At 36.0% G+C, this 18,363-nt stretch overlaps 1 protein-coding gene across 37 annotated transcripts in view; it reads left to right on the top strand.

Moving 5' to 3' along the window:
- Window positions 1–18,363, top strand: part of CLASP2 (cytoplasmic linker associated protein 2) — a 175,597-nt gene that overhangs the window by 44,847 nt on the left and 112,387 nt on the right. For 27 of the 37 annotated variants that reach the window (NM_001191201.3, XM_059879719.1, XM_059879716.1 and 24 more), the window contains one exon: window positions 11,229–11,375. In NM_001191201.3, coding sequence (NP_001178130.2) covers window positions 11,229–11,375 — 147 coding nt within the window. Of the gene's footprint in view, window positions 1–7,960; window positions 10,837–11,228; window positions 11,376–18,363 lie in introns of those variants that run through there. The other 10 variants (XM_024982798.2, XM_024982796.2, XM_059879726.1 and 7 more) reach the window with 1 other exon arrangement.

Here is an 18,363-nt window from a genome sequence, read left to right as displayed (position 1 = left end):
TCTGTTTGCCATGAAGTGATGGGACTGGATGCCATGATCTTAGTTTTCTGAATGTTGAGTTTTCAGCCAACTTTTTCACTCTCCTTTCACTTTCATCAAGAGGCTCTTTAGTTCTTCTTCACTTTCTGCTGTAAGGGTGGTCTGCATATCTGAGGTTATTGGTATTTCTCCCGGCAATTTTGATTCCAGCTTGTGCTTCATCCAGCCTGGCATTTCTCACGATGTACTGTACATATAAGTTAAATAAGCTGGGTAACAGTATACAGCCTTGATGTACTTCTTTCCCAATTTGGAACCAGTCTGTTGTTTCATGTCCAGTCCTAGATATTACTTCTTGACCTGCATACAGATTTCTCAGGAGGCAGGTAAGGTGGTCTGGTATTCCCATCTCTTGAAAAATTTTCCACAATTTGTTGTGATCCACACAGTTGAAGGCTTTGGCATAGTCAATAATGCAGAAGTAGATGTTTTTCTGGAACTCTCTTGCTTTTTCGATGATCCATCGGATGTTGGCAATTTGATCTCTGATTCCTCTGCCTTTTCCATATCCAGCTTGAATATCTGGAAGTTCATGGTTCACGTATTGTTGAAGCCTGGCTTGGAGGATTTTGAGCATTACTTTACTAGCATGTGAAATGAGTGCAATTGTGCAGTAGTTTGAGCATTCTTTGGCATTACCTTTCTTTGGGATTGGAATGAAAACTGACCTTTTCCAGTCCTGTGGCCACTGCTGAGTTTTCCAAATTTGCTGGCATATTGAGTACAGCACTTTCACAGCATTATCTTTTAGGTTTTGAAATAGCTCAGTTGGAATTCCATCACCTCCACCAGCTTTGTTCGTAGTGATGCTTCCTAAGGCCCTCTTGACTTCTCATTCTAGGCTGTCTGGTTCTTGGAGAGTGATCACACCATCATGGTTATCTAGGTCATGAAGATCCTTTTGTATAGTTCTTCTGTGTATTCTTACCACCTCTTCTTGATATTCTCTGCTGCTGTTAGGTCCATAGCATTTCTGTCCTTTATTGTGCCCATCTTTGCATGAAATGTTCCCTTGGTATCTCTGATTTTCTTGAAGAGATCTCTAGTCTTTCCCATTCTATTGTTTTCCTCTATTTCTTTGCATTGATCACTGAGAAAGGCTTTCATATGTCTCTTTGCTGTTCTTGGAACTCTACATTCAAATTGGGTATATCTTGCCTTTTCTCTTTTACCTTTCGCTTTTCTTCTTTTCTCAGGTATTTGTAAGGCCTCCTCAGACAACCATTTTGCCTTTTTGTGTTTCTTTTTTTGGGGAAGGGTCTTGATTGCTGCCTCCTATACAATGTCACAAACTTCTACCCATAATTCTTCAGATAATCTGAAGGTTTGAATTAAGATTCAAACAAGGTTCACCATTGCAGTTATTAATAGATCTCTTAATCCTCTGTTCATATCTTTTTCTTTTTCTTTGTTGAAGAAAAAGCATTTGAGAGTTGCCAGCGTATACAGAAGATGTTTAAAACTATTGAGAATGGATGAAACTACTCATAAAGTGTATTGTCTGGAGAAGAGGATATTCACCATTTAGTGGCTGAGTGGAGGAGAAAGATACTGAGCTACAGGGACTTGTGAGGTCAAAGGGAAGCCAAGGAGAGTATCTTGTTGTAACAGCTGAGTGGAGAGTGGACAACCAAAATATTTTGGATTATTGTTTACTAATCTCAGTTGCTAATTTAGCTATGACCGTGGTCATAACTGATATGTAAAAGTGTAAAACAGTTTAGTAATCCAAAGTCCCTTTACTCATTGTTTTAATTAGAATAAGGAAGGATATAGCTTCAAGTGAAAAGAGGAACTTTGGTGTAAGAAACTACTTAATTTGAAACAGTGTATTTTGTGCATGAAAATCCATGATGTGGGTTCTTAACTGAACTAGTTGGTTTACTGAAGAAAATCCACACCCAATTAATTCCTGGTTTTGAGAAATGTTTTGGCTCGCTCTTTTGCTTGCCATGTAAAATGGAGAAGTTTTTAATCTTTTATATGGATTCAGAAGCAGAAATTGCAGATTTTGGAATATATGTACCCATAAAAGTGAAGTAGAATGTTTAAATAGCCATATAAAATATATGACTTTCATTGGAAGGAAAAAGGGAAGGGACTTATAGTAATATGAATTTACTGTTTCTTCTCGGAAACCTTGTAGACCAGTTGTGTTTTGGAATTCAGAATATGTCAGAGTATAGAAAAACAATATGTTCATACACCATGCATCCTTATATAACAACTCTACTTGGGTCTGAGACTGTCCCTTGTAATCAAGTACATTAATATTTTTTGCAGTCAAATGTATGCAAATTCACAGTGAGTAAAATAAGACAATAAATAGTCTCTCGTCAAATCGGATCATATTTTGCTATAAACTGAGTTCAAATCAGTTCACATTTTGCCACCAAATGAATTTAAAAAGACAAAGCAAGCTGAAACTGGACTTCCAGAGATTTTTGGCTTTCAGGAATGCATATACAGGATTGTGGGCCTGTAATACCTCAGTGCTTGCTGAGGACTGTTTGCAAGTGTTGAATTTAGGAAACAAAAGGTAAAGCCTTATCAAACTTGGGCTTCTTTTTTCCCTCCCCCTCAATTTCTGCCTGTCCCTCCCCCTGTCTTTTTTCTTATCCCCTTCCTCCTCTTTTCTCCACCTCCATTTCCTTATCCTCTGTTTCCCTCTTTTCCTTCTCCTCCCCTTTTATTTCTCCCCCTCCTCCCTTCTGTTAACATCTCTTCTTCCTGGTCTCGTCCTCTTCTGTCATCTCCTCTTCCATCTTCATCTCATTTTCCTGCTCTTACCACCTTCTCTCCTTTTCCATCATGTGTATTACCACTGCAGCCTACTCACTTTATTAGTTTCTGTCTCCTAGTTCTTTTTAATATATTCATCCTTCTCAGTTTCTGCACCAAACCATAGTATTGTCATTTGAAACATTGAAGTGAGAACAGAAGTGTCAACATAATCATGATTTATAGGTTGCTTTTTGTATTTGATCCTTTTTTTGGTTTATTCAGTAAATATTAAAGTACCTACTGTATGTATCCTAGGTGATTTTTTTTTCTGATTTTTCTTTTAGTTCACTAATGATCCCTTGAGCTGTGTCTAGTCTACTATTATGCCTGCCTACTGAATTTAAATTTCAGTTATTGTATTTTTATTTTTAGAAGTTCTATTTATTTTTTTAAAATCTGTGTCCACTTTTAAAAATATTTTTCTGACCCCTGAAGTTATTTTCAAGCTTGCCTAGTAAAAACTTCCAAATGTAGATACTTCATAGTCTATGCTTAAGAATTCTCAGATTTGAATTTGGAATGCTGGATAGGATCTTGATAATTCTGGAATCTATTCCTGCTGTCTGTTTCTTTCTGTTTATTCTTTCTCATGGTGTCTTATTACCTGTCACGCCAAGTGACATTTGGAAATTTATTTGTGCAAAAAATATGAGGCCAGAGACTTTAAAATTTTTTCTATTTATTTTTAATTGGAGAATAATTGCTTTACAATGTTGTGTTGGTTTCTGCCATACATCAGCATGAATCAGCCATTGGTATAAATTTGTGGGCCAGAGACTTTCTTCCAGGAAAATGCTGCATTTGCTTTGGCTGTTGCTTGGGAGTACTACTAGTGTGAGCCTACTGAGTTTAAGGGCCTTGGGTGTCTCAGCTGTCCAAGTAGTTGACCTTGATGAAGTCCTCCTGATTTTTTCTCTATTGCTGTCTTTTGAGAAAAGTTTGAAAAGAATAAAAGACTATGAGAGGGTAAGGGTTTATTTTTAGTTCACTTTAACCTTGCAAGTAGTCATTTGGTACTCCAGTTTTTGGTGGAAAAAGTCTATTAATATTTTATATCTTATGTGAGTCTTAAATTCTGCTTCCTTTTCCCTATAGACCTTCAAAAGTACAAGTTTTGTCTTTGTATTTCTTACTGTTTGTCAGGTTATTAAGAAGACTTTAATTGTTTAATAAGTGTTTATTTTTATTTGTTTTGTTTTGGTTGTGTTGGTGCTTAGTTGTGGCACACGGATCTTTCCTAGCAGCTCAAGGACTCTCTAATTGTGGTGCCAGGGCTCAGTAGTTGTGACCTAAGGGCTTAGTTGCCCCAAGGCATGTGGGATCTTAGTTCCCCGACCAGAGATCCAACCCACATCCCTTGCATTGGAAAGTGGTTCTTAACCACGGGACCATCAGAGAAGCCCCAAGAAAACTTTTTTAAGTGTACGTTTTATCCAGTTTTTATATTTGTTTGCCTTTAGTTTCATTTTAGATAACCTAGTAACACTCAGATGACCATTATATCTACTACTATGGGCAAGAACCCCTTAGAAAAAAATGGAGTAGACCTCATAGTCAACAAAAGAGTCTGAAATGAAGTACTTGGGTGCAATCTCAAGAACGACAGAATGATCTCTGTTCGTTTCCAAGGGAAACCATTCAATATCGCAGTAATCCAAGTCTATTCCCCAACCAGTAGTGCTGGAGAAGCTTAAGTTGAATGGTTCTACAAAGACCTACAAAACCTTCTAGAACTAACGCCCAAAAAAGATGTCCTTTTCATTATAGGAGACTGGAATGCAAAAATAGGAGGTCAAGAGATATATGGAGTAACAGGCAAATTTGCCCTTGGAGTGCAAAATGAAGCAGGGCAAAGGCTAACAGAGTTTTGTCAAGAGAATGCACGGGTCATAGCAAACACCCTCTTCCAACAACATCAGTTCGGTTCAGTTCAGTTGCTCAGTCATGTCCAAGACTCTTTGTGACCCCATGAACCACAGCACACTAGGCCTGTCTGTCCATCAACAACTCCCGGAGTCCCACCCAAACCCATGTCCATTGAGTCGGTGATGCCATCCAACCATCTCATCCTCTGTCATCCCCTTCTCCTTCCCTCAATCTTTCCGAGCGTCAGGATCTCTTCCAGTGAGTCAGCTCTTCGCATCAGGTGGCCAAAATATTGGAGTTTCAGCTTCAGCATCCGTCCTTTCAGTGAACACCCAGGACTGATCTCCTTTAGGATGGAATGGTTGGATCTCCTTGCAATCCAAGGGATTCTCAAGAGTCTTCTCCAACACCACAGTTCAAAAGTGTCAATTCTTCAGCACTCAGCTTACCTGATAGTGCAACTCTCACATGCATACATGACCACTGGAAAAACCATAGCCTTGACTAGATGGACCTTTGTTGACACAAGAGACAACTCTATACATGAACATCATGAGATGGTCAGTACCGAAATCAGATTGATTATATTCTTTGCCACTGAAGATGGAGAAGCTGTATACAGTAAACAAAAACAAGACGTGAAGCTAACTGTGGCTTAGATCATGAACTCCTTATTGCCAAATTCAGACTTAAATTGAAGAAGGTAGGGAAAACCACTAGACCATTCAGGTATGACCTAAATCAAATCCCTTATGATTATACAGTGGAAGTGAGAAATAGATTCAAGGGATTACATCTGATAGACAGAGTGCCTGAAAAAGTATGGGCGGAGGTTCCTGACATCCTACAGGAGGCAGTAATCAAAACCATCCCAAAGAAGAAGGAATACAAAAGGGCAAAAGAGTTTTCTGAGGAGGCCTTAAAAATAACTGTGAAAAGAAGAGAATTGAAAGGCAAAGAAGAAAAGAAATGATATACCCATTTAAATGCAGAGTTCCGTAGAATAGCAAGGAGAGATAAGAAAGACTTCGTCAGTGATCAATGCAAAGATATAGAGGAAAACAATAGAATAGGAAAGACTAGAGATCTCTTCAAGATAATTAGATACCAAGGGAATATTTCATGCAAAGTGGGCACAATAATCCAAGTCTAGGCCCCAACCAGTAATGCTGAAGAAGCTGAAGTTGAACGGATAGAAATGGTATAGACCTAACAGAAGCAGAAGATACTAAGATGAGGTGCAAGAATACACAGAAGAACTGTACAAGAAAAATCTTCATGACCCAGATAACCACGATGTGTGATCACTCACCTAGAGCCAGACATCCTGGAATGCAAAGTCAAGTGGGCCTTAGGAAGCATCACTACAAACAAAGCTAGTGGAAGTGATGGAATTCCAGCTGAGCTATTTCAAAACCTAAAAGATGATGCTGCGAAAGTGCTGCACTCAATATGCCAGCAAATTTGGAAAACTCAGCAGTGGCCACAGGACTGGAAAAGGTCAGTTTTCATTCCAATCCCAAAGAAAGGCAATGCCAAAGAATGTTCAAACTACTGCACAATTGCACTCATCTCACACGCTATAAAGTAATGCTCAAAATCCTCCAAGCCAGGCTTCAACAGTGCTTGAACCATGAACTTCCATATGTTCAAGCTGGATTTAGAAAAGGCAGAGGAACCAGAGATCAAATTGGCAACATCCATTGGATCATCAAAAAAGCAAGAGTTCCAGAAAAACATCTACTTTATTGACTACACCAAAGCTTTTGACTGTGTGGATCACAACAAGCTGTGGAAAATTCTTCAAGAGATGGAAATACCAGACCACCTTACCTGCCTCCTGAGAAATCTGTATGCAGGTCAAGAAGCAATAGCTAGGACTGGACATGGAACAACAGACTGGTTCCAAATTGGGAAAGGAGTACATCAAGGCTGTATATTGTCACCCTGCTTATTTAACTTATATGCAGAGTACATCATGAGAAACACGGGGCTGGATGAAGCATAAGCTGGAATCAAGATTAACGGGAGAAATAATCAACAACCTCAGATATGCAGATGACACCACCCTTATGGCAGAAAGTGCAGAAGAACTAAAGAGCCTCTTGATGAAAGTGAAAGAGGAGAGGAAAAAATTGGCTTAAAGCTCAAGATTCAGAAAACTAAGATCATGGCATCTAGTCCCATCACTTCATGGGAAATAGATGGAGAAACAGTGGAAACAGTGAGAGGCTTGATCTTGTGGGCTCCAAAATCACTGCAGATGGTGACTATAGCCATGAAATTAAAAGACGCTTACTCCTTGGAAGGAAAGTTATGACCAACCTAGACAGCGTGTTGGAAAGCAGAGACATTAACTTTGCCAACAAAGGTCTGTCTAGTCAAGGCTATGGTTTTTCCCGTAGTCATGTATGGATGTGAGAGTTGGTCTGTAAAGAAAGCTGAGCGCTGAAGAACTGATGCTTTTGAACTGTGGTGTTGGAGAATACTCTTGACAGTCCCTTGGACTGCAAGGAGATCCAACCAGTCCATCCTAAAGAAAATCAGTTGGGTGTTCATTTGAAGGACTGATGTTGAAGCTGAAACTCCAATACTTTGGTCACTTGATATGAAGAACTGGCTCATTTGAAAAGACCCTGATGCTGGGAAAGATTGACAGAGGGAGGAGAAGGGGATGACAGAGCAGAAGACGGTTGGATGGCATCACTGACTCAAAGGACATGAGTTTGAGTCTTTTTTGTACAGTTCTTCTGTGTATTTGTGCCACTTCTTCTTAATATCTTCTGCATCTGTCAGGTCCATACCGTTTCTGTCCTTTATTGAGCCCATCTTTGCATGAAATGTTCCCTTGTTATCTCTGATTTTCTTGAAGAGAAATGTATATGAGTGCATAAAACTGTAGACTTCTGATTTTTTACCCCTATTGGGTTGGGCTCCTTCATCATTATTAAAAAGTCTCTAGTAATGCTCATTCAAATTGCTTTGTTTGAAATTATTATATCTACACGAACCTTTTGGTTCAAGTTTATAATGGTCTGTTTCTTCCTTCTACTTTTAACTTTTTTGTGACCCTTATATGTAAAATATCTCTCTCATTTAAGCAACCTGTTTTTAAATACAGGTTCAGTCTTGGTCTTGTACTTGGACTATTTAGTTCATTTACTTTTAAAGTAGTTACTGGGTCTGGAAACGGAGCCCCGCCCTGTCGTGGTCACGTGAGCCGCTTGCGCGTCACCAGACGCTCTTGACAGCCTGCTGTGGGCGCCAAGTCAGCTGATCTTAAGAGTTGTGCTGCGTGCCGGCCGGTCCGGAAAATTTTTTAAAAAATAAAAAAATAAAGTAGTTACTGATATATTTGATTTTATTTTTCCTTTTTCTTTTAGTTCTATTTTTATCCTCTGTCTTTTGTTGTTTGCTAGTTTTTTTCAATTAATCAGTTCTTTCTTGTTGTTTTATTTTTTCTTTGATTTCTTTTTTTATGTCTGTGTTTACTCTTATTTCAGTGGTTACCCTCAAGCAGGGGTAGGGATACTGTTGCTTGCAGGCTAAATCCAGTCATCCTCCTGTTTTTATACATAAAATTTATTGAAACACAGCCACACTCATTTGCTTACATATTGTTATCATGCTTTAACACTACAGTGGCATAATTGAATAGTTGCACAGAGAGACTACATATATGTAAGGTTTGCAAAGGTTATAATATTTCCTATATGGCCGTTTAGAAAAAGTTTGCCTGTTTCTATCAAGTTCTTAAACTTGATCTTGTATCAGAATCTCCAGGAGAGTTTGTTAATCCAGAGTTTCTGATTCATTAGATTTGAGTTGGGGCCTCATCATTTGCATTTCTAACAAATTGCCAGATGATGGTCAGCTGCTGGCCTGAGACAACATTTTGAGTACCACTGCCTTAGAAGTTACAATCTTTGTAACCTCTCGCAAAGTTGCATCTTTGGCTTGCTGCTGCTGCTGCTAAGTCACTTCAGTCGTGTCCGACTCTGTGTGACCCCATAGACGGCAGCCCACCAGGCTCCCCCATCCCTGAGAGTCTCCAGGCAAGAACACTGGAGTGGGTTGCCATTTCCTTCTCCAGTGCATGAAAGTGAAAAGTGAAAGTGAAGTCGCTCAGTCGTGTCCGACTCTAGTGACCCCATGGACTGCAGCCTACCAGGCTCCTCCGTCCATGGGATTTTCCAGGCAAGAGTACTGGAGTGGGGTGCCATTGCCTTCTCCAATCTTTGGCTTACTGCAACCTAAAATAAATCACTGTGTTTACTACTTTCACGTTAATACTGAAAGCTTTAGAACCCTTTAATTTTGCTCACCTCTTAGCACTATTTTATATCAGTCTTAGGCAACAACTCAAATGTCTATCAACAGTAGAATGGATATTAATAACTCGTGGCACATTTCATGCACTAAAAAACTTGAAGCAATGAAAATTTGTCTTCCAAACATTTTATTGAGTGAAAAGAAACTAGGTACTAGAGTACCTATTATTCAATTCCTTTTGTATAAAAGTTCAAAAATGGGCAAAACTGACTAGACTAGTTAGCTTTGATAGACAATAACGACTTTAGGGCAATTCAGTGAGGGTGCTTAGAGAATATTGATAATGATCTACTAGTCTGGAGACTGGTTACACTAGCATATTCATTTTGTGAAAATTAATTGAGCTGCGTGCTTTAATTTATATACTTTTCTCTGCCTTGCTTTGATAAAAAGGGAAAAATTAATTTCCTAATAGTTTTAGAATGTTAAGAGTTAATTATTTTTAAGTGGTAGAAGTATTTACTCATTTCAATTCTTGTGTGTGTGTAGGAACAGAGAGCACTGTTTCCATGGGAACTTCTGGCTGCTCAGTGTTTTAGTACCTCTCGCTCTGTAGATTTGTGTGTATACCCTGTCCTTCTTAGCTGCAGTTTTTAAAAATAGGGTGGTGGTCCCCCCCCTCAAAAAAAAGAAGATTTATTTGAGATTATATTAATGTTTTTTAACAGAGCAGTCTCCATAGATTTAATGGATCCAGACTGGCTGCCAGTAGCATATTGCTAAAATATGTATATATTTTTTAACTAAAAGATACATTTTTCCTACAAGTTGTACTGTTTAAGAAAAACACTTGCTGAAGTGTAAGGTGGTTTGTATTAGGGTATCTATTTGATTCTTTTTTTCCCAGTAAATAAAACAGTCTTAACACTTGTCTGGTATTTTTTTTAATACATTGAGTAGTTGGACTTGCAGTGGTTTGTAGGGATGATTCTGTTTTACCTGATTTGGGTGTTTGCGTAGGTAGGCGATGCAGACTGAAAGGAAGAGGTTCTGGCATATTGATCTGAAGCCTCTGGTAAAGCTGCTTCTCTGCCTCACCCATCTTGTTTGTCGTGGTTGGTTTGTGCAGGGTCCTAGAGAAAACCATCTTCTCAGACGAGTAAAATGCATGCGTCTTGTGATTTGGAGGATGGGTTGGGGGTGGGAGGGTTCATTTTATACGAGGAGGTTATACTAGTGTAGTTATTCATAAATAGTCCAAAAGGAGCTTTGTAGAATATTTTTGAATCTTTGATGAGAACACATTGTTCAGTTTGGTTTCTGTGGCCTAAAAAAACAGCAAATTGTAAGATTACAGAGTTAATTATGCACAGTAACGAGCGCTGTGATACTCCGTGTTTTACTGATGCAATAAGAAGCACTCCAGCAGAACAAACATTGCAGAAAAGGTTATTTTTTTCTTTGTATAAATTTTCATGTGAATTAAAGAGAAGGAAACATATTTAGGTTTATAAACCTTTAATTTTGAACACGCTTGAAATTTTTGTTATAGACTTAAGGATTGCAGCTCCATGGAGAATTTTTTTAAATACATGGAGAATTTTTACCTTTCATCTGGCAGTAGCTGCCATAAGATGATGTCACCTTGTAGCTGATTGGCTGTTACAGCACCTAGGGCAGGGAAGAGAAAGAAAAATGCCGGCACAAACCTCAGTGGTGGTTCTGTGGTTGTTGCTGTCTGTTTTTGATAGAATCTTTGATTAGTATCAAATCTATTGTATTTGGCCATGTGAACTATCCAGAGCATCCTAGGGTGAGGGAAATTAAGAGCTTTCAGAGGAATGAGGCGACTGATTTGCAAACGGATCTGTGATTGTAAGTTGCAGAATCTGGGTATAAGAAATAAGGCAGGGTGTGCTGGAAGATGCACTATGGGAGGAGCTGGCAGAAAATGCTTGTATGAGTAGCAGAGAAATGAAAAATGCTTCTTACTACTCAGCGTTAATGTGTTTGGTTTTATGTTTTGATATGTTTTGATTTAATATAGCTAGGTAAGAACTAAGATAATATTGTAAACTGATTTTAAATTACACTGGGTTATTTTATATAGTGTTAGTATATAAATGCTTATTCAGAGGAGCTTTATTTTGTATTATCTATCTTAGAAAGTAATGACTTTATACATACCTTTTTTGATTTTTGAGTTTTATGGAAAATTGAGCAAAGCTTGGTTCTCTTAAAATACATTTTTCTGACACTTTGTGCAGATAAAAGCTTTGATGATGAAGAATCAGTGGATGGAAATAGGCCATCATCAGCTGCTTCGGCCTTCAAGGTTCCTGCACCTAAAACATCCGGAAATCCTGTCAACAGTGCAAGGAAGCCTGGTTCAGCAGGTGGCCCTAAGGTTGGAGGTAACGTAAATCCATTTCAAATCTGATGTGCTTGCCTCATGCCCTTGATATGGCCACACATACTTAGAACTACAGAGGAATATGTTTATTCATGACTGCAGCAGGATTGCAGAGCCAGAGAATCTGTTGCAGCACTCAGAAGAATGTGGTGCCTTTCCGAAAACATTTAAAATATCGTATATTGATATTTCCTGTCAGAACATATGTGAATTTGTGTTTTCTTGAGATTATTTATTTTTCAGATGCCATAAAAAGAGATTTAAGGGTGTGTTAGGGGTTTGGGTCTTTTTGTTTTCAAGGAGAAAGGTTTTTCAGAATTTGGCTATTTTCAGGTGCTTTAGTTGTTAAGGAAGTACTGATTCATATAACGTTCATATACATTTATCTAGGGCAGAAGTCTAAAATACTCTAACATTGGAGAAATGGTTAAAGATCCTGGGTATTGAATAATTTGTCACAATAGGAAATGGGTGGTGGTCAAGTAAAATTAGCTCAAAAATGTTTTTTGGATTAAATAATAATAAATAGGAAAAACCAGGTTTTATGGCAGTTATACAATACATAGTATATTCTTTGATCATAATAAACTTTTTAGCATATTTTTTATCTTTGAATTTTTTGAGTATTTTTTTCATCCACTAATTAGAAAGCTGTATTTTTAAGGTGCTAGTTTTGCCAGGTTTTTACAGTAAAATGAATTCTATAAGAAAAACGATAAATATTTAATGCTAAAAAGACAGTAGTTTCTTTCTCTTTTTTTTTATTAATTAATTTATGTGTTATAATTTAGAAAAATAGATTTTTCCTTGTTTATGATAGCTAGTGGGAAAATCATAGTCTTCAGGATTTTGTTTTTCCTCTTTTTGTCTACAGTTCTTTTATTAAAAACAAAAAGGAAAGAAAAATAAACTGTGTTTTGACCAGGTTCTATAAGTTGTGTTTTCTTGATCTTTCTATACAACCAAATGTTATTTTCTACGTCATAGGATATTCTAAACATAGTAAAACTATTATAAATATTTCATCTTTTAAATATCCTTAATATTAGCAAGAAAGATGGTATGGTATGGTATATACATGTATATTTGCATGCATATAAATAATTTCTCCATATTTTGAGTAATTTATACTTTAGTATTTAATCATTTTCTTTTTGTTTTGCAATTTTAGGAGCATATTCTCATTCTGTAGTTGTTATATCCTATTACATGATGTCTAGTATGGATTCTTATCTCTGGTATAAAGTTAATGACATTCTCGGTGGCTTACTTTTGTAACAAATGGCTACCTTCACTAATTACACGGGGAATATGTTTTCTTTATTTTGACTTATAAGTTTCCAATCTGTGATATTATGATAATTATTTTATGAAATTGTCTTGACTTAAAATGGATTAATCTTTAAAATGCATTGTGAACATATTTACCATTTTTGTGACTCTGAGCCAGTGGTTTATAATTAGCTGTGATTTTCATGTTTTCTTTTCTTTGATGAAAGTTGAGATTGTAGTTTACCTACTAAAAGTCACTTAATTCTGATGTTAATCAAATTTATAAAATCAGATTTCTTTTTAAAGAAGCAGAGACTTTCTTAACACCATACTCCCTTCTCTGATTTGTAATCCTACCAGATAGAGGAGTGTAGGTAGCTTTCAGGATTGTCATCATTAATCACTCATACAGAGGATGCTGTCTGTTTTGGTGGTAGCCCTTTTGATAAAAACAAGGATATACCTTCGTTTTTCCTTCATTCCTCTCTTCCTCCTCCTCATTATTTTGGCAATAGCATATTCATTCTGCGGTTTTTTGCTTGTTTGTTTCTTTTGTTTGCCATAGCTCATTTAGGTTCCCTGCCCATTTTTCTATCTAAGAAAAAAACTCTTAGCCAGAAGATACTGATATTGCTTCAGAAATTAATGCTATTCTTGGCTGTCAGTCCTTCTTTGAAAATATGACTTTCAACTTTTTTGTTCTTGGCAGAGGCTTACTGATTTTTAAATGAGTTGCAGATAGTTTTCTTAAGAGTTGTAGAATCTTTGAGTTAGAAGGGACTTTGGGAGTCATATAGTTAAATTTACTATTTAGGTATAGCAGTCCCTTTCACAGTATTCCTGATACGTGGTTGATTATTCAGCATATATTCAGGGATTAAATTTGGAACAAAAACCATCTGCAGTACCACTACACAAGACAAAATCAACTGTACTTTGTTCTAGTTATTTTTATAGTTACTTTTCCCATTATTTTTACACATACAGATATTTTCTTAGGAGGGCAGGATTGGCATCCTTCATTACATAGTTTTGTATACGTTTTTTCTTTATATTAATACTTAACCCTGACCATTTTCTCATTGTCTTAAATTACTAATTTAAAACTACTCATGGCTAAATAATATCTAGGCTTGCTTTCATGTTTTCTGCTGTCATATGCCATCAGTCTCATGTATATATTTCAGCACATCTCCTGCCATTTCTTGGAATAAATTTTGAAACTACTGAATCAAAAGGTGCATTGATTGCTTATGCTCTTTCAGTTTGGCATAGTATCCTTCATAAAAGTTAGAAGCCATTTCAAATCTGGATAATTTAAATTCTTGTTTTATATTGCTTAAAAATCTGCTCCTTGTAACTTACGCAGAGAAGGTGGATTATTTGTTAACACTATACTTTCAAATACTTGAGGGTTGTCCTGCCTCTGTTATAACTATTGCATTTTCCTGACTGTACATATTATTTCTCATAACTTTATATGGAATAATGGTGATTCAGTCCAAGCATTTTGTTTTCTACTCCGTGGTATTTAATAAATAGGCATGATTAGTTCCTAATTGAAAGGGTACAGTAGGTAGAGGTATATAATAGTGGTAAAAGCCAATCACAGTTCACTGTGTTTAACAAATTTCTTTTCAGGTAAGATTCCCAAAATAAAAATAAAGTGAGCTTCTTTAGAACCCTGACTGAATCTGCTTTGAAGTTTTGGAGTTTAATTTACTTCTACCAGAGATATATGTCGAGATTAAAGAGGTTTATGCTATTTTTAGCAAAATATCCTATCCAGTTAATTAAAGTCAGTAGGACCTGTGTTTAATCTTTAGTGTTAGTTTTGTTTTGTTCTTTGGCTTTATGTGCCAACATGTTCTCATACTTGGTTCTCTAAACCAAGGAGAATTTTTTAAAAAGATTATGGGTTGCTCCATATCAATATACCATTGCTATGAAAATCCATATTATGTGGATATCAAAAGTATCTTTATGCTTTGAAAATCAGAATAAAGATAAATTGAATTCCCTTTAATAGTCCATTCTTCTGAATAACATTTGTGATTTCATAGTAGGAATTTAGATAAACACATTTTCCCTTCTTTTGGCTTAATGGCTTCAATACAGTTGGTGAATGTACTTGATTATTTCAGATATTTACATTTTTATAGTATTTCAGTCAATAATTTTTTTCAAAAAAAACCTAGGGGCTGTTTTTATGTATGTTTTCATTTAAACCTTGAATTTAATAAAACTCAAGTTTTATTAAAACTCTGATTTAGCTACTTTATTATCTCAGTTTTACTGATAAGCAAACTATAATTTGGTAAATTTAAGCAACTTGAACTGGTCATGCTTTTAATAAGTAGGTGAAGCACAAAAAGCATTTTGTTATATTGCCACCAGTACTAAACTCACTAAACTTTAGATCCCAAAGTTCTGAGATTAAAATCTATAGGAATCATCACTATTTTCAACATCCACAAATCAGTCATTTTAAGCCTCAACTAGTGTGATTCCCAACAAAGTAGAATATTTGGAAATAAGCAAACTCGTAATTTTTCATTATAAATGGAAATGCTTTTTTTAGTGTTTTCCTCTTTACAATTGCCTTTTTAAAGCTTATCTTCTGAGTTATAATGTCCCTATTCCTGTACCAATTATTTTGGCTGCTATTCCTTTTTAAAAATAAAAATTGAGTTAGATGATGATATAATTGTTCTTATTTATAATTCATACCAGAATTTGAGGTTAGTGATTTTGTTTATAATTCATACCAGATTTTGAGGCTAGTGATTTGTCACCTGTCTTGCTTGTCTTACCTGTTTTATTATTTATGTCCAAATATCTATTTTCCACAGATTATGCTAATCATTCCCATTTATTCCTGTCATGCAAACAGCAAAGTTGTTTTCCCTTTTAAACAAAATCAAGATTATGAAAATTGGTATATAATTAATAAAACAAATCTCATAGAATTTGTTTAATCTTGAAATCTGAATTTTTAATTTGTAAACCTTAGTTTCTTGTTTTTGAAATTATATAAAACCAAGTAACTTTCCTGTTTGTGTATTTTGTTTTGCTTGCTTTCTTCTTCTTTTCTTCCCCCTAATGACTAGGAATGAGACTACCCAGAAGATTTTAACCCTAAAGTTATCTTAAAAGGTGGTACAACCCCAGTTCAGATGAAGAGACTCATAAGTAAATGATATATCCAAGACCAGGTAGTTACTAGCAGAGACAAGACAAGAGCCGAGTGTTTGGCCCACTGTCAAGGGCTTTTTGGATCATCTCTGGATCATCTCCTCCCTCATACTACATGAGATACATATTTCTTATTTTTATCCTATGTAGCAAAACACTATTACATTTGGAATTTAGGGATTGGTTCTGTCTTAAATTACTGTGAATCCCCTCTCATTTATTCATAAGAAGCTCTGGTGCTATCTCTCTTAACTTTGGTTTTAAGATAAATATGATTTGAATAATTAACTGGTAAGTAGTTAAATATAAATCGGTAAGCTGCCTAATTAGCTGGTATGTCTAAAAATATATGTGTTTTGCTCCAGTTATTTTCTTTTACCTCAGTTTCGTCTTAACCTGTTGTGCAAAACTTGAAACAAATTTCATTGTGCAAAGTTTATTTTATGAAGCTTTCAGAATATTTAAGAGAAGGAAGGAAGTAGTATAAACAACCAGACTATTTTGATTGAAATTAGTAGGCATATTGAAAACCCACTCTCTTCAGAGATAAGTTATTGTTCTTGTCTGCATCTTTGCGTAGAGCCTGCTATGTGTAGGGCTTCACATTAGCCACTGAGCAGACCATCAGAATGCTCAAGGGAAAAGCAAGTGGAAAAGAAATGACAATATCTGTCCATGCTCATTGTCCCACCAACTAGTGTTAGTGCTTGTTAGGGTTTTGGCCTTTCCATGCTTCATTTGCCTATACTTCTTGACTTGAGATTTAAGTGTTAGAAAACTATAGTGTCATATATAGGTAGGCAAATTGACTTCAAAGTTTGTCTCGGAAAAAAGTAAAATGTCACTAACATAGGTCACACATGGGAGGGACTTTTTCCATTAGTTAGACTTGTTATACTTGGTCCATATAAAGTAGAAATTTTTAATATTGATAGGTTATAATTCCAAGCTTATATTTATCACATTGTATTATTGAATTGATAAACATTATTTCTATGATGACCATGTTGTACATTTAATTTTTTAATTAAAATTTTAAATTTCTTTTTTTAGAATTAATTTTTACTGGAGTATGGTTGCTTTACAATGTTGTATTGGTTTCTACTTACAGCAGAGTGACTCAGCCATATGTATATGTGTATCTCCTCTCTTTTGGGTTTTCTTCCCATTTAGGTCACCACAGAATATTGAGTAATTCCCTGTGCTCTACAGTAGGTTCTTAGTAATTATCTATTTTATACACAGACATTTTCCCTTTTTAGAATCAGTTTTTGTGTTTCTTAGTAATGCAATGCATAGCTTGATTTTTTTTTTTTTTTTTTTTTTACGTAAAAGGCATGTTGTTGTTGTTTGGTTGCCAGGTCATGTCCGACTCTTTGCCACCCCCTGGAAGGTAGCCTGCTAGGCTCTTCTGTCTATGGAGTTTCCCAGGCAAGAGTACTGGAGTAGGTTGCATTTCCTTCTCTAGGGGACCTTCCCGACCCAGGGATTGAACCTGCATCTCCTGCATTAAAGGCAGATTCTTTATTGCTGAGCCACCTGGGATGCCCATGAAAGATATACTGACTGTTAACAAGTCTAACATTAGAAAAATGTTTAGAAAAAAAGTTCATAATATCTTGTCTCTAATCTCTTTGCCCTAAGTAGCCAGTATTATCTATGATATTCGTTCCATATCTTATTCCATGTTTATTTGTGTAGGTATTCAGATTAGATTTTGCTCACATTAAATGTGCTCATAAACACTTTGCAACTTGCTTCCCCCCCCCCAAAACATATTTTTGTTTTTTTAACATCAAGAATGGGAGCTATCACATTTTTTTAAATAATGTAGAGTATTCCACATTATTGATGTACCATGATTTAATAAACCATTTCAGTGTCACTGTCATTCAGGTTGTTCACAACTTAATGCCATTACTAAGAATGCAGGTCTCCATGTGCTTATATATTTGGACCTTCTGGTGCTTCTAATCTGTAGAATTGTTCTATTTGTTGTTGTTTAGTGGCTAAGTCATGTCCAACCCTTTTGCGACCCCATGGACTGTAGCCTGCCAGTCTCTTCTGAAGAGAATACTCTAGGTTACCATTTCCTTCTCTAGAAGGAAATCTGTAGAATAGACTCCTTTAAATAAGGTTGCTTGTGTTTCATTTTAATAAAGACATTATTTTACCTTCTCCAGCATTGAATAGAACAGCTTCATTAATTGTCATTTTGGTGAATGACATTTGGTGAATGTCATTTGGTACCGCTTTCTTTTAATTTGCATCCACCTGTCCAGCCAGGCAGCAGTGAGCAAATATTTACTGAAAGCTTTTTCAGTGTGCTGCTACTTTTTTAATCTCTAGGAAATATCAGGGAACGGAACCAAGACCTGTCCTCCTAGAGTTTATATTCCAGTTAAATTTGGAATATTTGAATTTATTAATGGGAATTAGCATATTCTCTTGTACGAGTTATAATTTATTATTTTCCCATTTTTAAAAATTGGAATGTTTTATCTTCTCAACAGTTTGTTACA

Source organism: Bos taurus, chromosome 22 (genome assembly GCF_002263795.3).
Source record: "Bos taurus isolate L1 Dominette 01449 registration number 42190680 breed Hereford chromosome 22, ARS-UCD2.0, whole genome shotgun sequence".
Taxonomy (NCBI): Eukaryota; Metazoa; Chordata; class Mammalia; order Artiodactyla; family Bovidae; genus Bos; species Bos taurus.
This window is presented reverse-complemented; position numbering and strand designations above follow the sequence as displayed.